At 47.8% G+C, this 22,180-nt stretch overlaps 1 protein-coding gene across 43 annotated transcripts in view; it reads left to right on the top strand.

Annotated features, from left to right (window-relative positions):
* UROS (uroporphyrinogen III synthase) overlaps positions 1–22,180 on the top strand; it is a 51,536-nt gene that overhangs the window by 16,861 nt on the left and 12,495 nt on the right. For 21 of the 43 annotated variants that reach the window (XM_077944967.1, XM_077944964.1, XM_077944957.1 and 18 more), the window contains 4 exon segments: positions 3,107–3,181; positions 13,021–13,101; positions 15,257–15,342; positions 16,486–16,584. In XM_077944967.1, coding sequence (XP_077801093.1) covers positions 3,107–3,181; positions 13,021–13,101; positions 15,257–15,342; positions 16,486–16,584 — 341 coding nt within the window. 43 annotated transcript variants of the gene reach the window in all.

The raw sequence follows: 22,180 nt of genomic DNA, 5'->3' as shown, positions 1-22,180 counted from the left end.
AAGAGAGCACCTACCACTGAAGCCACAGTCTTTTTATAACCTAATCTTGGAAGTGGCATCCATCTCTTCTGCATTTCTTTTTTTTTTTTTTTTTTTTTTTTTTGAGACGGAGTCTTGCTCTGTGCCCCAGGCTGGAGTGCAGTGGCGCGATCTCGGCTCACTGCAAGCTCCGCCTCCCGGGTTCACGCCATTCTCCTGCCTCAGCCTCCCAAGTAGCTGGGACTACAGGCGCCCGCCACCTCGCCCGGCTAATTTTTTGTATTTTTTAGTAGAGACAGGGTTTAGCCAGGATGGTCTCGATCTCCTGACCTCGTGATCTGCCCGTCTCGGCCTCCCAAAGTGCTGGGATTACAGGCTTGAGCCACTGCGCCCGGCCTCTTCTGCATTTCTTTTTGCTTGAATCAAGTAAGTCCAGCCCACACTCAAGTGGAGGGATGACACAGGGGCATGGATCACAGGGGTCATTAGGAGCCACTTTACACTGCCCATAAGCCCTCTGGTCAAGAGCCACCCCTGGCTCCCTAGAGCCTGGGAATCAGGTTAAGGAAGTTGGACATTTGAAGCAAAGAGAAGATAAAGTAGACATTTTCTTGAAATAGAAATGAAAACAAGGTTCCAGTGAATAGCAAGGAGTTTTGCTGTGGAAATCCAGTGAGAGAAGATGCCAGTATTTTTTTATAAATGTTGCAACCTGACCTAATTTTACACGAATTAATGATTAATAATAGATGGCAAATAGTACATGCTGGCTGGGTGTGGTGGCTCACACCTGTAATCCTAACACTTTGGGAGGCTGAGGCGGGCAGATCACTTGAACTTAGGAGTTCAAGATCCGCCTGGGCAACATAGTGAAACCCTGTCTCTGTTTATTTAAAAGTAAATTTTTTTCAAAAGTACATGCTAGTAACGTTATACAGTAAGTCCTCACTTAACATTGTTGATAGATTCTTGGAAACTGCCACTTCAAGTGAAAGGAGGTATAATGAAACAAATTTTTTTCCTCACCAATGTTGTAATGAAAACATGTTGAATGAAATGATGTTATTCAAGGACCTGCTGTGTGTTGTTTCACTTACAGTGGCAATTTCCAAGGATGTATAGTTGACATTAAGTGAGGACTTATTGTACTTGATCTACATAAAATCTGAGAACACTATTTGGTTCGATAATATGTGCATATTTTAATAACATTTTAATTTGTATTGAAGAAGCAAAGATGTCTGGCTTGTGGGTTGATACCTTGCAACTCAGCCAGCCAGATCATAGGAAAGCCTTCCATTTGGCTGCCCAAAGGTCAGGTGCCCCAACTTTCCCTTCTGATTGCAAGGTTGGACCTGGGCGCCATTTAGTAGCCACTGTTGCTTGACCTTGTAAACCCAGACCAGTGATGTCACAGAAGATAGTTTAGCAATTAACAACTTGGAAAGACTCTTTGTACCAGCCTGGGCAACATGGTGAGATCTCTTCTCTACCAAAAGTAACAAAAATTAGCCAAACTTGGTAGTACATTCTTATAGTCCCTTTAACTGTGGCAGTCAGTGTCTTAATCTCTCAAATGTCAAAAATACTCTCAGGTTTATTTAACACAATTGGAAACAATTTGAAGTTTCACTGTCAGCTTTTACTTGGGCAGAGCCCTTAAGATGGGCTTGCCCAGCCAGAGTGTTGATTGAAATGTTGTACTGACTTGAAGCAGAGTCAGTCTTGCCACATGCAGGGACTGAGACCTTAAACCAAATATGCATTCCCCAAACATTTCTTGAGAGCCTTCTGTGGACTGTGGGGTGGACCAGGTTGCCCCAGTGTCTGCCCTCACAAATAGAGCTGGCCACTGCTTAATAGCTTCCTTCTCTCTCAACTACAGTAGTAATTGTTTTGCTCACAGGGTTGTGGTGTAAGGATCAAATGAGCAAGTGCTTACTTTGTGATTAGCAAAGCTATGTATGAGAGTTAATGTTCTGGTTATGGTTATTATTGTTTCATTACTTGGGAAAAATGCGTATTTATGTCAATATTGATTACCAGTGTCACTGCTAAGTTCTTATGTCTCAGTTCAGTTCCTGTGGGGTTTTTACAGATTTTTTTGTTTGCTTTTGTTTTTAATGCATTTAGCTCTTAACTCAGAGAGGAGGTCCAGCCTGGGTTGCCACTGTAGCATAAGCAAGGGCTTAGTTCCTGAACTGAGTTTATGGCTTTATTTTTCTTTGATTCAGCATGTTTTTAATGATCCATAAGTTAAAAGCTGCTGGTGTTTTTATTAAAGGTACCATTTGTTACTAACCAGCCTCTGTGTGACTCCTAAGTGGAAAGCCCACAGCACTTCCTTCCTCAGAGGCATTTGGCATTCCTGTGAGCAGGTAACAGTGTTGACTGAGCCAGCCCCTGGGGCCTCCCTTCATCAGCAGGCTTTGTGGAGTGGCCAAGTGTTTGCTGTCTGGAAAAGGGCAGGGGGAGCCTGCGTCTGTTAGCTTCTTGCTTGGTTCATGAATAGGGTCTCACAGAAGTGCTGGTATAGCCCCTCATCTTCAACGACTTGTGTTTGTAGTGCTGTGGGTCCCTGTTAGCAGATTATTATGAAACCTTTCCTCCCCCTCCTTCCATTTTAGTTTGGCCGTATCAAGCCATGACGCCTTTCTGGATGTGGTCTGGCCACATCCTCCCAACAAAACGAAGGCTCTGTAATGCCGATTCCTGCAAAAAGTACCAAATGCCCATCATCTCCTTCCTGACTGAAGAGAAAACAGCCTTTGTTGAGCTCCTCCTAGATGGCAAGCAGTTTGCTCTTATTATCTGACACAGTCCTTAAAACAGTTCCATATGGTTGGTGTTTCCCCCTCTTGTAGATGAGTTATGTGCGGCTCAGGGGAGGTAGTTAGGGCTGTCCTTTCCCTTACCTAACCTACACAACTGGGATGCAGGTACCAGGACCTGATGCTTTCTCATCTGAACAGACACTTGCCATCTTCCCTCAGTGGCTTTCAAGAAAAGACATCCTCTATGTGATTTGTAAACTGCATACCTGTGTATTTGCACGTTAAAAAATAACGCTGGAACAAAAGGACTTCAATAACCATGTTAAGAAATACATTTCTTTGTTGTTTTTCAGTGAGTAAAATTGGCCTGGATACAGAAGGAGAAACCTGTGGAAATGCAGAAAAGCTTGCAGAATATATTTGTTCCAGTAAGTAGAAAAAGATCACTCCAAATGAAGCCCATTTATTTTTTGTTGTCCTCACAGCCACTACCTAGGGAAAAGAATATTTTCTCAGTGCATACTTGGTGGTGAGATTGATCGGTGAGCAGCGTGTAACCCACTCTGGGACCATAGCCTATTTGTATTTGTGTATGTCTATACTTGTGTGAGGTTTAGCCCACTTCCTTCTACCTCCATACCAAAGAACTTGACTAGAACATAACACAAAATAAAACATCTGGGAGATAAAACCAGAGGAGAGGTCACCTGAGGGATTCCAAAGAGAGCAGAGGCAGGAGGTGTGAGTGGGTGCTCTCCCCTTCCAGAGGACTGTCCTTTCCCTTCTCAGGAGCTACTTCCATCTCTGAACTCCCTCCCCCAGCTTGCTCCCAGGTAAAGAGCTGACTCATCATTGGGCTGCCTTTGGACTTGGACTTCAAATGGCACTTGTTCTAGGGGTGTTTGCATTTAAATGGGGACTTAGTCTTAAAGTAATTATGGAGTTTTAGGCTTCAGAAGATAGGCAAAAATTCTCGGAGCAAGAGAGATGGGAAGGCTGAACATCTGCTTGTAGCGCAGCCCCACCTCTAAGGTGCATGTCTCTTCCCCTCTCTTCCCTGCATGTCCAGTACAACCACAAGCTCTTACCCCCTTGTCATTTGACTCCTCCCTGCTGTAGGTGTAAGATCACACACCCCCATGAGAGGACGAAGTAGAATCATCTTGTCTTAGATGGCTGAAGAGGAGGAAATCCCAGCTTTCCTAGAGATCATGAGCTGGCAGACTTCATTGGTTAAGGATATTTTAGGCTTTGCAGGCAAATGGTCTGTCAGAACTACTAATCCCTGCAAGAGAAGCATGAGAGCAGCCAGAGGAAATACACACACAGTGTGCTTGGCTTTGACCCCAGGCTGGAGTTTTCTGACACCTTTCTAAAACTCCTTGAGTGTCTGCTGAGCTGCGAGGCCAGGGTCAGATGAACTGCTGACAGCCGAGAGTTTGCTCTAAGGTTGGCCCTGGGGTGGTGATATCAGGATGAGTGGTGCCGGGAGAGAGTACACCTTAAATAGGTCTTTTTATGGCTTCTGAAACAGTGATAGATGGTGCTGTTTCCGGCAAAACAAAGTATTTGTGTTATTAAAAAAAAAATCCTAAAGGTGATGTTGGCCTTTCTTGACGTGCAAACTTGTACACTAATGTCTTATAAGGCATTACTTATAAGTCTTATGCATAAGTCATTGCTGTTGCCCGAAGGTTCTCTAGCTTATATTTTTCTATGTGTTACTGGGAGCTTGTTCTAGAGAAAGTCCTGCATCTTTTTCTACACTGTGGTCTGAGGATCCCTGGAGCTCAATTAGGCCCCTGACAGAGTCGTCTGGGTTGGGGGCGGAGTGAGCAGTCAGGGAACAGCAGAGATGCTGCCGGGCTCAGTGGATGCTTCCCAAGTTCTCCAATTCTTCTTTTTCCTCTTTTCCAATTTCTTTTAAAAATAACTTCATTGCACCTTTCTTGTGTCACTGTATGCTCTATGTTAACATTGAAGACTAGCATTTATTGAGTGCCCAGCGTGTCTCAGGTACGTAGACACGTGGCCTGCATGATGTCATTTAATCTTCACCATCACCCCATGGAGTCAGAATCATCTCCACTGCAAGCTGTACTGTCCAGTATGGGAGCCACTAGCCACAAATGGCTATTTAAATGTAAATGTAAATTAATTGAAATTAAATACAGTTGAAAATTTAGTTCTTCAGTCACACTGGGTACATTTCACAAGCTTAGTTGTCACTGTGGCCAATGGCACCAAATTGGACCACACAGAACGTTCCCATCCTCGACCAAATTTCTTTCTGACTGTGCTGCTATAGAGACTTTTGAGGGACCAAGGCACAGATCTTGTCCAAGGTCACAAGCTATGAAGTGGCAAGCTGGAATTCGCACTCAGCACAGCAAGGCCACTGCTCATCCCATGGCCCATCACATTCAGAGGCCTGACTGGCACCTGTTCCATGCCGACCTGCCCTCAAGGAGATGCTGGCCGAGCACCTCCATCCACTCTGATTTAGAGTGACTGGGGCTCCTGCAGGGGTGAAGACTTAAGTGTGCTTGACTCTGGTGGGCAGAGGCTTAAGGAGCCTCCAGTTTAGAGGAGCTACAGGCCTTTTCTGGCCACTCAGATGAATAAGCTCTAGTCTTAGTGTTTCAGCCACTTGGCAATCCTGAGCCTGTGCCCTCCTTAGTTCACTGGATGTGCATTCATCGGCTCAGACAGGGCTTTCAGGCATTGACGCATTGACTGACACCTCCCTTGCCCCACCCCCCATATTCCTTCCCACATCACAGGAGAACAAGTCAGTTCAATATGGTTCGGCAGATGTTTACCCAGGAGCACCTGTGTGCCAGGCCCTTTGCAGGGCATAGGGACTGAAGAGGAGTTTGACTCCATTCCTGTCTTCTGGAAGCTCCCAGCCTAGGTGGGGCTGGAGGTGGGGATAGGATGGGGAACATAGACATCAATAACCATTATAAGGCAGGATAGAGTAAGTGACCAGAAGAGGTATAAACAGTTTTTGTATGGTGGGCCTGCTATTAAGATATCTGTTTCTACCTATAAAACACTCAGGATACCAAATAGGTGGGGTTTTTTCTCATACCAATGACCAGTGCTACAGATACGAGCTGGGTGTCCTACAACTTTCTTTTTTTTTTTTTTTTTTTGAGACGGAGTCTCGCTCTGTCGCCCAGGCTGGAGTGCAGTGGCCGGATCTCAGCTCACTGCAAGCTCCGCCTCCCGGGTTCACGCCATTGTCCTGCCTCAGCCTCCCGAGTAGCTGGGACTACAGGCGCCCGCCACCTCGCCCGGCTAGTTTTTTGTATTTTTTTAGTAGAGACGGGGTTTCACCGTGTTAGCCAGGATGGTCTCGATCTCCCAACCTCGTGATCCGCCCGTCTCGGCCTCCCAAAGTGCTGGGATTACAGGCTTGAGCCACCGCGCCCGGCCGGTGTCCTACAACTTAATTTTGACATTGCCCAGAATTAACCCAGACCCCACAGTTTCAGGGCTCAGTCTTAGCAAACTGTCCCCCACTTTAGATACAAGTATTGGATGCTGAGGGACCTCTGTCCAAGTTGGCTACAAGTCAGGAGTTCCCACGACTCCCTACTCATGTTCAGTAATTTGCTAGAATGGCTCACAGAACTCAGGGAAACACTTATGTGTACTGATTTTTAGAAAGGAGGTAGTAAGGACACAGATAAACAGCCAGATGAAGAGGTCTGGAAGGGTCCTGAGCACACAGGAGCTTCTGCGCCGATGGAGTTGTGATGCACCACCCTCCTGGCACGCAGAGGTGTTCACCAACCCAGAAGCTCTCCAAACTCATAGTTGAGGGTGGAGATTCCATTATGTAGGTACCATTGTTTAAATCATTGACCCCTGGTGACTAACCCCATCTCTAACCCTTTGATCACATGGTTCCCTCTGGCCTTCAGCCCCCATCCTGAAGTTTTTAGGGGCCACCACCAGTCACCTCATTAGCACAAACTCCAGTATGGTTAAAAGAGGTTTATTATGAATGACAAAAGATGCTCCTCTCACCTCTTATCAGGAAGTCCTAGGGTTTTAGAAGCTCTGTGTCAGGAACAGAGGAAAACAAAATATTTCCTCTTGTATCAAACTAACATGGCAGGGTTTCCAAAAGAAGGCAGAGGTCTTCAGAAAGGTCTGTACAGAAGGCATGGCCTCCTCTCCACTGAGAAGGGTAGGCCCTCCCTTAGGCAGTCGCCATGGCCAAGCCTTCCCACTCGGAGGGAGCCACTGAGCAGAGACGTGGAAGGAGAGGGGTTTCCTGGAGAGTACGGCATGGCAGGGGCAGTGGGTGGCAAGCTGGGGAGCCCTGAGTAGCCTCTGAGAGTCGACCGGAGCCTGGAGGCACCGGGCCTTACGTTAGCCTCTGCGGGTCAGACTCAGGCTGGATTGGTCCTCCCTGGGCCAAGACAGGAACACAGCACTGCCTGCTCCCTCTTAGTGGGAGGGCATCCCAAGCTGCAGCCAGGAATGGGCCCAAAAGGCAGTCACTGGATTAGGACCCAGTTCTCTTGTTCCTGGGACATTTTAGGAATGTCTCTGAAATTTATCCCTTAAGTAAAAAAAGCATTTTTTTTTTTTTTTTTTTTTTTTTGAGACGGAGTTTCTCTCTGTCACCCAGGCTGGAGTGCAGTGGCACGATCTTGGCTCACCGCAAGCTCCGCCTCCCTGGTTCATGCCATTCTCCTGCCTCAGCCTCCCGAGTAGCTGGGACTACAGGCGCCTGCCACCACGCCCGGCTAATTTTTTTATATCTTTAGTAGAGACGGGGTTTCACCGTGTCAGCCAGGATGGTCTCGATCTCCTGACCTTGTGATCTGCCCGCCTTGGCCTCCCAAAGTGCTGGGATGACAGGCGTGAGCCACTGCGCCCAGCCAAAAGGGCATTTTTTAAAACCTACAGAGGCTTCGCAATCTAAGAGCAGGGCCTGGGGCTCTGTGGCAGGTCTTGCCTTGAAGGGAGCCGTCTTCCCACAGCTCCGTGTGCTACAGGGCTTGCTGGCAGGCAGCTTCCGCAGGGGTCCTGGAGGCTCTGGGGGCATAACAGAAATACTATAAGGGAGTCCGAGGGCCCGTTACGAGTCCGACATACATTGGCATTTTGTGCATGCGTCTAATTGTCTGACGTATTGTGGTACTGAGCTGTGACATGGGAATGATTACTAGACCTGCTTTTGCTCATGAAGAAACTGAGCTCAGAGAGGGAAAACTTGTCCAGAGGAACAGAGCTAATAGTGCTAGGCTGGGGCTCAAACCTAGGACTGGCTGACTCCAAAGCTCTTCCTGTTTCCTTCGCTCTGTGTGCTTCTAAAAGGTACTTAGTCCAAAATATGCTCAATTCTCTTCCGTCAGTGAAGAAGTCAAAGGAATCTTCTGAAGTGAAGAAAGTGGGTTCTAGGAGCTCATCCCACTAGTTTGTGGGTTTGATTGCCCTTGTGCTGATGAATCATTGGAGTAATATCTGTGGTTTAGCCACATCCTTGGTGGCAAGGCGGTGAGGAAAGCCCCTGAGGGTGAGGCCAGCCTGAGCCCCAAGGGAAAGGGGATGCTAGGACCCCCTGCCTCCGCTCATCTCTAGGAGCACACAGGGACTCACACAGATGCCTCAGTCTGCACTGCTGGGAGTTCGTGCCATCTCAGACCTACCCTCCCTACCCGGGCTATACATAAAGAGATACTGCTAGGCTTTCTCTAGAACATTTCATGAGCCAGCACTGTGAGACATTTTCAAGCTAAAAACATACAGTTCAAGAGACTGTAATCCATGGTAGAAAGTGTTCACCATTTGCTGCTAGTAAAGACGGTTGGCCCTGTCCTTCTCTGGCCACTTGTGCCACATGATGTTCCTGGGAGAGGCCTCTCCATGCACCAGTGTGGAGAAGCCCTCTGGAGGCCAATTCAAAGAGCACCTGAGGCCAAGCAGCTGAAAGGAAAAGGCCTGATGGCCAACGTGTTGCTTTCTGTGGAATGTTCCAGACTGTGGATTGCTGGCGGTCATTCTCTTTAACAGCAGCCTAGACAAGCAGTGACTCTCTTATGCAGCCAGGTGTTGAAATAGCTGCAGGAAAGCCACAGACAGTTGTTCCAGCTTTCCACATCAGAGAGCACTGGTTGGGCCCCGTGCCACATGGCCCCAGTACCATGGGATCGCTTCTCAGGTCATGGAGCCACACATCGGTGTGAAGGGTTCACTCCAGGGGCTCCTGGTACAGGATGCAGATGGGTCCTGTCTGACTCCAGGCTTTTTGTTTCTAATGTTGTTTCTAGACAGTCACCGTCACAGCATTAAATGGTATCAAAGCCCTTCTTCTAAAAATGTAGAAATAAATGTAAATGGTAGATCTTGACATTGCTTGTGGGATTAAGATCTGAAAAGAATAATAATTATTTCTGTGGGTGGGCTAACAATTAGCTCTTTGATAGAATAGGTGGCTCCTGCCTGTTTTCAGTGAAGAGATTGAGCTGTACCCACAGTTTGTTCTGGAAGGAGACAGAAGTGAACCTCTGAGTCATTGTTCATTAGAAGACCCAGAACCGTCAGGCTGGTGTTCCTGCTTTGCAAACACAAGGCAGAAGAGATCAATGTCACTTTTGAGTGATCACATTGGTGTTTCAATTAACTGACTCAAGGCTTGGTTGGGTAGACATTAACATATTCTGACCTTATCTGGGAGAATACTGGTCTGCATTCTTTGCAAAGCTTCTGCTATTTCCTCCAATTTATTACCAGCATATCTATGGGTCCTAATAAATCTTCCATTTGCAATTAGAATATCCAAATAAAAATCCATGTTGACTGCTAATAAGGACCTTCACCTTGGCTTTACCAAGGCATTAAAGATTTTTCTTTCTCAGTAAACTTTGAAGCCTGATTTTAAAAGCTAAAAATCTACCTCCAATGCTCGTAGTAAACAGGCCGATTCATAGCTATGCCTGTTTATTTTAGTTAACACTTACTACTTTATGGCAGGCACTATTGTAAGTGCTTAAAGCTATTAATCCATTTAATCTGATAACTTATTGTTCTGATAGATTCTCCTTCTTTTCCAGATATCTCCTCTAAGGGAAAGTAATTACACGCTAAATGGTAAAAGGTAGAATACAGTATAACTTTAGAAAAGAGAGAAACCATGTGGGCAGAAAGATTGCACTACAGTTTATTTGAAATGTCCTCCTGGACTGGGAAAGTTTCTGCAGCCTGGCAGACCCGCCGGGCATTCCTTCCATTCCTCCGATCAGCCTCCTCATCCTTACTGTCTGTGCTCAGGCGCCCACTGTCTGCTTGAACTGATTCTCATGGCAGTGCCCAAGAGGGGGAAGTCGTTGTAAACCTGGAAGTTGTTACTGTTTCACAGATGTGTGCATGTCCTTCAGTAAGATGACATTTTAAAAAGTCAGTCTAATTGATGCAGGACTTTTTGCTCCTTAATTCAGCTAAATCTGGGTTCTTGTCTCATGATCAGGAAAAATTAGGCATGTGGACATATTGAAGGGTGAGAAGGGCAGAATTTATTAAGTGAAAGGAAAGCTCTCGGCCGGGCGCAGTGACTCACGCCTGTAATCCCAGCACTTTGGGAGGCCGAGGCAGGTGGATCACCTGAGGTCAGGAGTTTGAGACCAGGTCAGGAGTTCTGGCCAACATGGCAAAACCCCATCTCTACTAAAAATACAAAAATTACGTGGGCTTGGTGGCCACGTCTGTCATCCCAGCTACGCAGGAGGCTGAGGCAGGAGAATTGCACGAGCCCAGGAGGCAGAGGTTGCAGTGAGCCGAGATCGCGCCACTGCACTCCAGCCTGGGTGAAAGAGTGAGACTTCATCTCAAAAAAAAAAAAAAAGAAAGCAAGCCTCTCAACAAAGAGAGGGATTCTCCAAGCAGGTTTCTTCCTCATTATGGAATACCAGGGGTACCACACATGAGCTGACGAGGCCAGGCTCCTGCCCTCCGTAAGGTGCGAATTCCTGGTGGTGCTGCCCCTTTCCCCCAGTGCGCACACGAGGATGCCCAGGCAAGCCATAGGTAGTGTTGGAAAAGGCAACATTTGATTGGTTAAAAAGCATTATTCAGAAATAATCAACTGGGAAAGGGCAGACACACGGGCAGACGTTCTGCCCCTGGGTCACTGGTTTCATCCGGGACCAGCAATCTGGTCTTTCAGCCTTCAGGCTATTTTAGGCTTGAAAGTGAGGTCTTACCGGGGACCCTTCCCTATCTACCTAGGCATTTGTCTGCCTCCTGCTTGTATAATCATTTTCTTAATTACCTGCAGTGACTTTATCAAGCCCCCTCCTGAGCTGCGTGATAATGATACTCTGTTAGGATTTTCAGGGTTGTTACTCATCATCAGCCCTGACGGCCCAGAATTCCAGGCCTCCTTCCTGGAATTCTGAACGGAGAGCAGAGCCTCTGAGCTCCACGATTCACTATTTTTGTGTCAGTCTTAACCATCCCATTGGCCTGTTGGGGCTGAAGATAAATCCACAGGCATTAAGCATATTCCAAAAGGGCATGACTCCTTTGTCTTTGGCTTTTTGAAGTGGGTTTTCAGGAAATGTAGTTGTAGCAGATCTCCCCTCACCAGCAAAGGAGGACTCAGCCAGGACATTTTCAAGTTTTTCTCCTTTCTGCTGACAGGGTGGTGCCTTTTCAGTGAAGTCAGCTGAGCCGGTTGGACATTTGTGGGCCCCGTGTGCCTGCAGAGCCAAGCTCCCTGCAAGGCACAGGTGGTGGAGAGATAGAGACAAGCAGCCGCCCTCAGGGAGCCCCGTACCCCTTCAGCCCAGCCTTGTGAGTCAGAGATAAGAATGAGCAGCCCAGGACTCCACTGGACCCTCACAAGAGGTGCTGCCAAGGGGAGATTCCTGTATCTTTCCAAGGTCCCTTGCACGCCTGTAGGGCTGGGCTTGCTGAAAAACTAGACTGTAGTTTTCTTACTGGATCCCCAGGAAGAGCTTTGGCCCCTAACATCTTCCACCCAGCACTCTCCAACACACACGTAGACACACAGACACAGGGAAGAAAATTGCACCTGAACGTGGCTTTGAAAATATGTCTCTAGGGATGACTGTACAGAGCATGAAAACATTTCCTCACATGGGAAGGGAGAAATCAGCAGGCATCCCTTAACTATATTTAACAATCTCCCAAGTTGGTACTGATATTTACAGAGCAGTTTAAATAAAGAAAACATTCACCACTATGTAGCCTTTATAACTTGAAATTAAGTGGCCTGCAGTTATTCCTGTTACTTGGCTGCTGCTTGCTGGAGATGGTACTGGATGGAAAGAGGTTGTTTTGCTCCTTCCTCTCATCGCAGTCACCAGAGAAGATGTGATCAGAGAGATCATAGGATGTGAGAAAATATGCAATGTGTATGAACAACGCCCATTAGAATTTCTTATATCTTACGGACGGATGTGGGGAGAAATGGCTCGTTCTACTAAAATGCATTGTTTTCACATTTGGGGAAGATTCTGGCATTTGACAACTCATCAGTTTTTTTGAACAGTATTGTTGCAAGTTGGCGTTGAAATCCTATGTTGTCCTCACTATTCTGCAAAGAGTTAAGGGCTGCAAATGCTCTAAGTCTTCCCAGAGTGGAGATGCTGGGAGCAGAGGTAGTGGTGAAAGGAGAGGCAGGCTGTTCTTAGCAGGCTTCTCTCTCTGAGGCCTGTGCATTTGCCTTTTGGCACTTGGCCTAGTGGCTGTTGGTGTGGCTAGAAGCCGAGTGGGCAGTCAGCTTGTCTTTGTTGGAGGTGACTGCAGAGCCACTCCTGGCTGCCGGTTACCTGCTGCCTCCTGAGCATGAGCCCTGGCTCATCCAGAGCCTCTTTAAAGGTAGAAAATGTTTGCCCCAGTGCCAGCCAGCACCGGGCCTGATCTTTACCTTCCTGACTTAGTTAAGGTGCAAAGCCTGCCTTCTAAATAGTGAGTGCAGGCTAGGGAGTCACTTCAGGATCAGAGGGAGTTAAAAAAATGTGGCTAACTTGTTTGCATGGATGTTCATTTTCTGAGCACCTCAGCACACATTACCTCTTAGGATCTCCATATAACAAACAGCCCTTCAAGTTCAGCAAGGTAGCAGGTGCTCTTCCTGTTACAGATGCTGAAACTGAGTCCTAGAAGCACAGCCAGGCCTGGAGCCTGGGGCTGCTTCCCCTCCCCAAAGCTGCCCCTCCCCATTCCCCAGTGCACAGGCACTGGCCCTGAGTTTTCACAAAGCCTGGTTATTTATTCACAGGGGAGTCCTCAGCACTGCCTCTTCTATTTCCCTGTGGAAACCTCAAAAGAGAAATCCTGCCGAAAGCGCTCAAGGACAAAGGCGAGTAGAATGCTCTGACCGCATCCCTCACCACTTTGGGATCCACCGGTAGCCTTTGCAGTGATAGAAGTGGTGGGTGGCCCTGCAGAGAGCACACAAGGGAGCCGGGCTGGGTTGGATAAGCCAGGCCAAGAGACACAGGGACCATCCTCATGGGAAGTGTGGACATGTAGTCTGCACTTCCCTTTCTTTGGATCCGCTCTTCTCAGCTTGTTTGGCTCAAGCTAGGAGCACACAGTGTGTCTCCAGTCCTTCACCAAGAGGACAGGAGATCGAGGTGTGGAGGTGGCCCCTGGGCAGATAACTGAGGTCACAAACCACAGAATTGGTTCCACATGTAGAAGAAAGTCTACAAATGTAGCCGATCTTGTAATAGCACACAGCACCCTCCAGCCAAGCCACACAAGCCCCACCTGCCCCTCCAGCTCCACCTGCTGTGGCTCCCAAGACTGTCAGCATCTAGAAACCAGTTCTTGCCTCTGAAGCATGCCACCATCCTTGACTCAGACATCTTGGCTGTCACCTGCGCACCTTTTGCCGTCACGTAGTTGGTCTGGGAGCAAGGTGTATCAGTGGTTTGGAGTATCAGCTTTAGGATGAGATAAAAACAGATTTGAATTCTCCCTCTTGCTGTTTATTAGCTATGTGAATGAAGGTAAGTGATGTAATTTCTCTGTGCATCATTATCCTTACTGTGAAATATGGTTATCTGTGCATAACCATAGTACCCACCTCACAGAGGTGTTCAGAGATCATGTAGCCTGACGCCTTGTTCTCCAAAGGCAAGCTCTTCATGGAACTATGACTGTTACTGTCTCTCCCAGGGTTTTGAAGCTCTAACGGTCCACATGAGCAGTGTAACCCAGGATGACCTTAGACCTTGTAACTTTCCCCCCATATTAAAATGGAGCTGGAGCTAGATCGTATCCCTTTTTTTTTTTTTTTTTTTTGAGACGGAGTCTTGCCCTGTTTCCCAGGCTGGAGTGCAGTGGTGCGATCTCGGCTCACTGCAAGCTCCGCCTCCTGGGTTCACGCCATTCTCCTGCCTCAGCCTCCCAAGTAGCTGGGACTACAGGCACCCGCCACCGTGCCTGGCTAATTTTTTGTATTTTTAGTAGAGACGGGGTTTCACCGTGTTGGCCAGGATGGTCTCGATCTCCTGACTTCGTGATCTGTCCGCCTCGGCCTTCCAAAGTGCTGGGATTACAGGCCTGAGCCACCGTACCTGGCCAGATCGTATCCCTTCTACCCATATCATCTGTCTTCTAAAGCTACCAGGTAATAAGATCAGCAAAATCATTAGCTTTTCGGGAACAGGAAAGTACCAATATAAAATAAGAGAAAGCTTGGTCTCAGTTACCCTTAAAGAAATAATATATAAATCAGAGTTTTGATACTTCAGTTTATTTCTTTAGTTTTCGGGGATATGAAATGGCGATAGGTTGCTGTTTTATGCTGAAATTATCATAATTTCTTCTGAGAGAGTTTTACATTTTGTTTTCAGAAGCCCGAGTTTTCACTACCTTTCACCTACCATCTGGCTGCCCCTCATAAGTCAGTATCTGATTGAAATTGCACAAGTCCCTTCAGTGCCTGGTGCCTCATAACCAGCCCTGAAAACCCCTGGGAATGTTCAGAGTCACTGAATGGCACAGGGAGGAATGTGGGAAAGTCCACCGCTTAATCAGTTCATGTCCAAGTGGACACACTGAGGCCCAGAGAGGGGGCGCGTGACCATGCAGAGGCACAGCTGGAGTACAGCCGGGAATCTGGACACCAGGCCTCTCCCAAGAGCTGCCCTTCCCCGACTTGGTGGTGTCATGCAACCTGTCTGCCTGAGATCCATGGAGTGACTAGGGACGGCCTTGTGTGGACAAACCTACATAAGCCTGGGAACAAAAGGCATCCTGGATACAAATGAAGGCTTTGGTTTCTGGGCCTTTGTTCTTTTTCTGCCGTCTCAGCCCCCTCTTCCACAGGACTACTCCACAGCATTCAGCAGGCTGCAGAGGGCTGTTCAAGGCCTCTCTGCTGAGTCTGGCCTCTCAGCTTCCAGGCAGCTGGTTCCAGGAGGGTGGTGCTATTTTGTGAGGTGGCGGAGGCCCCATTGTGTGCCCAGTGTGGTAAAGTGTTTCCTGCTTTTGACTGTGCCCAGGGATTGCCATGGAAAGCGTAACTGTGTATCAGACAATTCCACACCCAGGAATCCAAGGGAACCTGAACAGCTACTATTCCCAGCAGGTACGTGGCGTTTCGGGGGAGAGCTCTGGCAGGGTGGGTGCCCAGGTGGGGAAGCACAGGGTGAGGGGCATAAGCTCACAAATACTGGTTCTACATGTGCTTTCACTGTCTCCAGCTGTCACCTGCATGCCTTTTCCTGTCACATAGTTGGTCTGGGATTCTAGAATTAGGAATGGAAACAATTTTGTGGTTATTTCATGAAATGTCTATTGCAAGCTGGTTTGAAATCAGTGATTTCAATAAGAGGTGCTTGTGGTAGGTGGTCTATGAAACCTCCCTGATTGGAGAGGTTAATGTGGTGACTTTGAGGAAGTGGTAAGTTTTTATAGGGGTTAAAGGAGATAATTTACAAAAAGCTTTTTGTACAGCATCGAAGATACATGCAAGCCTGAGGTAAATAGTGGCCTTGATGTTATCATTGTTTTTCATCATATGGGAGCGCTGGTGGAGCTGGAGGGGCAGAGGCTGAAAAGGGAGGCTGGGCCCATAGTGGGAAGAGCTGACAGTGGCCACCAAGGAGTCTGGATTGAATTTGGGAGTCCACGGGGACTGTTGGAGGACTCAGGCAGGAGAATGGATAGCTCTTGCTTGAGTTCCTTGATGTCTTCAGCATTTATATGCAGTAAAACACCTCCCTTTCCTCTCCCAGGGCAGGCTTCTGAATGTCTTGCCCGGTATTGGGAGGGCCTGATAGAACAAACCGAACGCAGAAAGGCCAGGCAGGCTCATCTGCCTGCTCTACTTCCCGAGGGAGGGAGCATTGATGGAGCCAGCACTGCCTCACACCACTGCCTCGTGTGATCAGTGCCGTATGACCACAGGAGCTAGAGGCATTGTCTAGGCTGCTGGGCATATGAGCTCCATGATGCCCATGTCCTCTGGCCAGGCAGACACAGACCTGGGGGCCAGCAGAGCGACCAAGGAGCAGCACCACCTTTCTGATGGCAGCCTGCTCTTTCCAACAGTTCCCTACCAGAATCCTGCTCACTGGAGCAGAGATGCCAGCATCAACCAGGAACCACGCCTGTGCTAAAACTGCCTGGGCGGCCTCTGGCTTGAGGGTTCGATGCCGACGAAGCTGGAGGAATGTTGTCTCTCCTCAGTCTCATGGCAAGGACTGATCTTGTTTTCTCTTGCCCACAGGGGGTTCCAGCCAGCATCACATTTTTCAGTCCCTCTGGCCTCACATACAGTCTCAAGCATATTCAGGAGTTATCTGGTGACAATATCGATCAAATTAAGGTAAGTTATTCAATGGGCTTTTGGTCTTTTTCAGATTAGTTTTTTTGGTTTTTGTTTTTGTTTGTTTGTTTTTTTAATCTTTACGGATTATCCTAGGGCTCCAGTGTCAAATGAGACACCCCTGGCCTAGCAGGTGCCTTAGAATTGGAAGGGCAGCTCTACCTCCTGCTGGGCTGTTGCACAGACTGCTCACCTTCTCCCAGCCCATTTCCTCACCTGCAGCATGGGAATAATTGTCTCTCTGTGGCTTTCATAGACATATGTATGGTCTTCCCTGCTTAGGATGAGTCTCAGAATTACATGAGGGAATTTGAGTAAAGTCCTTAATTAGCTGAGGGCTTGGTACAGGTGTTAGCATCCTTTCCTTCCTTTCCCCCATCTTATGTTTGCCATTATTATCTATTCTAAAAGCAGTCACCGTTTTCATGTCTTTTAAAGGGTTTACATTCACACTTACTAGGGACTGTATTTATTATGAGTCTACAAATAACCACAACTCTTGTGTCTGTAATAGAAATACCCTTGAACTGGCTCCAGAGGGACTGAGGAGAGGGTGCAGGATGTGACCCAGAACCCAAGGGCAGAAACTGCCACTCACTGCAGTCAGGAAGAGCAAAAGGCTTCTCCTGCCTTCTCACAGGTGCATCTCATGTGGGGAGCACGCGCTGCTTTCCCAGTTTTCAGAGGCGCCAGATGGCCTGTCTGCAGGTCATGCTGCTGAGAAGGAAGAGCTGCAGTTTGAACCTGGGAAGACCGATTCCACATTGTCAGCCATGGTGATGCCTTGCCGTGGTCTCAGGAGCTGCTGAGCAGTTGATGGACTTCTGGGCAGTAACTGACGTAATTCCCACACCAGTCCAGTGGTGGGTATCCAGAAAAAGAGGTCAGTGGTCCTCATTACAGGTGAGGACACTGAGGCCCAGAGAGGTTAAACAACTTGCCAAAGTCGTGTGTTAAGTCACTGAAAGGCCCAGGACTCACACAGGCCACTGAGGAAGAAAAACAATATCTGAATCTTGTGGTTAGAAAGATTAGAGAGGCCAGGCGCGGTGGCTCCCACCTGGAATCCCAGCACTTTGGGAGGCCGAGGCAGGCGGTCACCTGAGGTCAGGAGTTCCAGACCAGCCTGACCAATATGATGAAAACCCTATCTCTACTAAAAATACAGAAATTAGCTAGGCGTGGTGGCGGCGCCTATAATCCCAGCTATTTGGGAGGCTGAGACAGGAGAACTGCTTGAACCCCGGAGACTGAAGTTGCAGTGAGCCGAGATCGCGCCACTGCACTCCAGCCTGGGCAACGAGAGTGAAACTCTATCTCTGCCCCCTCTTGCCCCCGCCGCCCAAAAAAAAAAAAGAAGGAAAGAAAAAGAAAGATTAAAGAGATAGGACCCATAAAGTGCTTAGCATGGCAGCTGGTCCACAGTGAGCGCTTACTTCATATTGCAGGTCAGGAAGGGTAAAACGGTGCTGGTCCTGCTCTGGTTCTTGTCCCTGTGTGTCATGCTGCCTCTATCCTGGACCTGTAGGAGTGCCCCCTGCCCCACCCACCCACCCCCGAGTCACACAATGCTGTGAGATGCCTGGTGGTATAAGCCTAACACAGTTTTCCCCAGGCTTCTTAGTGTTTGCCTAGAGGAAGAACACAAGATTTATACTCTATCTTCTTTCAAAGCAAGCATGTTTAAAAGCACAAATGGATACTCAGCATGTGAACTAAGAACTCAGGCCTTTCTGAATAGACTGCTGCCTGTATTGTCCACACCCATGGCAGCTGGGGGCTGAGTGCGTGTGCCTATCCTGCATCTGTCACACCCGTTTCTACAGCCCTCCAGACGCTCTGAGAGCTCTCAGTAGCCCCCTCGCCTCTTCCTACAGTGATTGATTACCCTGCCTGCCAGTAGTTAACTGCCATTAAATCTGCCATTGCTGAGGAGGAGAAAGTGACAGAGCTGGCCTTGCTCACAGTGACCCTGGACTGCTTGGGGGCCACGAAGGCACTGTGTGTGGGGTGTGAGTCGTCCCTCGTCACTGGGACTTGGCGCTGGATAGTGAGGTGCTTTCAAGGTTCACAGAGGACACAGTCCTAGCCCGTGAGTTGGTAGTTAGGCTTTTCTGTCTCAGCTCGGCCTCAGATTTGCTAGTAGCCTCCCTCCCCAGGAGTCCCTGTAGGACCCACTGTTTGTACAGCACTGCACAACATGCAGGTGCACCACAGAAGATCAAAGGGGGTGAGGGGGCGATCTCTGACCTGAACTTGCTACTTACCATTGACTTGGGAAGACGGTGCCCTTGTCTATAAATGCCACAGAGATGTCACTCCAAAGCAGTAGGTAAGCAGATTCATAATCACCACCACCACACTAATGGCAGCAACTGAATTTCCTGTGTACAGGAAAATGCCCTTGCAGCCTGTGAGGTGGGTATCTTCACACATAGTGGTCGCTAACCACAGTGGCAGAGCCAGGCTGTGAATGTGGCTGCTGCCCCCACAGCCAGGCTGGTGCATTCACGTTCAGTTTGTGCCAGGGATGGAGAAAGAACATTGATGCTGGGCCCCCTCGCCTAGCCTGGGGAAGACTGTACTGCTCTGTGGGGCACCGTCGTGTGAGCCTTCGCTGACACAGAGGAGTGAAAGGCTCCTGTGAAAAAGCTGCCGTTTCACCAAACTGTTGGTAACCCTGCTCTAGGACTACAGTCATGTTTGCCATTTGCTGTTTCCCAGTCCCAGGGAGTTTCTTTTTTTCAAATTTTTAAATAGCTTTATTGAGATGTAATTCACAAACCATAAAATTTACTTTTTATGATTTTAATATGTAAACTTAAAAATTTTTTTTAAATTTTTTTTTTAGAGATGGGGTCTCACGATGTTGCCCAGGCTGATCTCAAACTCCTGGCCTCAAGCAATCTTCCCACCTTGGCCTCCCAAAATATAGGGATTACAGGTGTGAGCTACCATGCCCAGCCCAATATGTAAACTTCAACATGATTTTTATGATAGTCACAAATTTGTGCATCCATCACCACTGTCTAGTTCCAGGACATATCATCACCCCAAAGAGAAACCCGGTACCCATTTGCAGCCACCCCTCATTCCCTCATTCCTCCCACTTCTTGGCAACCACTCAACTGCTTTTCATCTCCACGGATTCACCTATTCCGGACATCTCGTATTAATAGAATCATACACTATGTGTTCTTTTGTAACTGACTCTTTTTACTAGCATAGTGTTTTCAAGGTTCATCCATGTTGTAGCAGGTACCAGTACTTCATCCCTTTTTACTGCCAAATAATGGTACATGCTGAGGACCGTTTTATTTACCCATTCACTAGTTGATGGACGTTTGGATTGTTTTCCACTTTCAGGCTATTAAATAATGCTGAACATTCAAATACAATTTTCTGTGTGGACGTAAGTTTTCATTTCTCTTGGGTGTATATCCAGGAGTAGATTTACTAGATCTAAGGTAACTTTGTTTAACATTTGGTCGAATTACTGCTATTTTCCAAAGTGGTTGTGCCATTTTAAAGCATTGTCACTAGCAATGTATGAGGGTTCCAATTTCTCCATATCCTTCACGTCCTTATTTTTCTGTCTCTGATTATGGCGATCCTTGTGGGTCTGAAGCAGTTACTCAGCATGTATTTAATTTAGATTTCCCTAATGACTAATGATGTTGAGCATCTTTTTATGTGTTTGTTGGTCATTTTTATATCTTCTTTAAAGAAATATCTATTCAAATCCTTTGCCTACTTTTAACCCAGGTTATTTGTCTTTTTATTGTTGAATTGCCAGAATTCCTTATTCTGAATACAATTTTTTTTTTTTTTTTTTTTGCGAGACAGTGTCTCTCTCTGTTGCCCAGGCTGGAGTGCAGTGACACAGTCTCAGCTCACTGCAACCTCCGCCTCCGGGGTTCAAGCTATTCTCCTGCCTCAGCCTCTTGAGTAGCTGGGATTAGAGGTGCATGCCACCACGCCTGGCTAATTTTTGTATTTTTAGTAGAGATGGGGTTTCACCATGTTGGCCAGGCTGGTCTGGAACTCCTGACCTCAGGTGATCCGCCTGCCTTGGCCTGCCAAAGTGTTTGTATTACAGGTGTGAACCACTGCGTCTGGCCTCTGAATACAAATTTTTTATCGGACATATGATTTGTAAAAATGTTCTCCCATTCTGTGAGTTGTCTTTTTACTTTTTTTATTTTTATTTTTTTATTTTTTTATTTTTTTGAAGCACAGAAGGTTTTCAATTTTGATAAAGTTCAATTTATTGGTTTTTTTCTTTTGTTAGTTGTGCTTTGGGTGTTGTATCCAGGAAACCATTAATTTAGTGTTGCTTTAATTCAGTGTTTTGAAGGTTTATTCCTATGTTTCCTTTTAGGAGTTGTATAGTTTTAGCTCTGAACTTAGGTATTTGATCTGTTTTGAATTGATTTTTGTGTGTTGTGTGAGGTAGGGGTCCAACTTTATTTTTTCCTCAGGGAGTTTCCTAAGCAATGGGTGCTTAGCAGGGCAGTACTGTAGGCAGGGTGGGAGTGGGGCCTGTGCAGGACAGTGGCCTCCCTCCCCTCGTTCTGACTCAGCTGGAGGAAGGAGCCTCAGGCCTGCAGCATCCGAGTTATGCAGAGGTACAGGTGGCTTGTTAACTCCACTACCACCTGGCCTGCTGCTCACTTGCTGGGAGGGAGGATGAAGCGGAGTGCTGGGCAGGGGCTGCCACTGTTGGATGCTCCCCTGCTCCCAAACAGCTTCGGGGTCCACAGTCTCAATGCAGAGGAGAGTAGGGGATGAGGACCTTCTCTCATTTAACCACCACACTAGCCCTCTGAGGCCAGGGTGACTGTGCCCCTTTTATAGGTGAGGAACAGAGAGGCTAAGGGACTTGTACTAATAACAGCTAGCAGGGGCAGAGCTGGGACAGAAGCAGTGCCCCATCCCAGGCGAGGCTCTGCACAGAACCATCGAGCCTGTGGTGCTTGTTCAGAGAGAGGTGTCCTGTGGATGAGGCCAGTGCCCCGGATTGGCTGATTTGGAAGGATCATGACAACATAGGCAGCAGCCTATGATGGTCATCGAGCTTCTCTCTGGGCCAGGCCAAGTGGTTCACACCTGTCACCTCATTTAATCCCCACAGCAGCCCAGTGAAGAGTCCTGTTATCTTTTCTTTTTATGGATGAGGAGATGGAGGCCAGAGAGGACGGGCCATGGGCCAAGGTCATTGTCCTGTGGAGCTGGGATTTAAATCCCAACCCTGTGGCCACAGAGCCCTGACCTTGATAGTCTGCTTTCCTGGGGATTCAGTCACTGCCCCTGCCACACCCTCCTCCCCTTGATCAGATAGGGCCCCCGCCACTCGAAGCAGAACTGTCTGCAGCTAGAGCTTCTGAGGAAGGACTGCACCGATGCAGCCACGATGGTGAGCACCAGCCTGGGGCCTTCATGTCCCTGCCCCTCACCTGAGCCTGGGAACAGTGTGCTGTCGCTCAGGGTGGCAGAGAGACGGTGATGAGAGCGTGGATGCAGAGGTATTTTGCGCGCTCAGAAGCTGGGCTCGAATCAGGCAGTGTTGTCATTTATATAAATGCATCACATGAGC

Source organism: Macaca mulatta, chromosome 9, assembly GCF_049350105.2.
Source record: "Macaca mulatta isolate MMU2019108-1 chromosome 9, T2T-MMU8v2.0, whole genome shotgun sequence".
In the NCBI taxonomy this organism is placed as follows: Eukaryota; Metazoa; Chordata; class Mammalia; order Primates; family Cercopithecidae; genus Macaca; species Macaca mulatta.
This window is presented reverse-complemented; position numbering and strand designations above follow the sequence as displayed.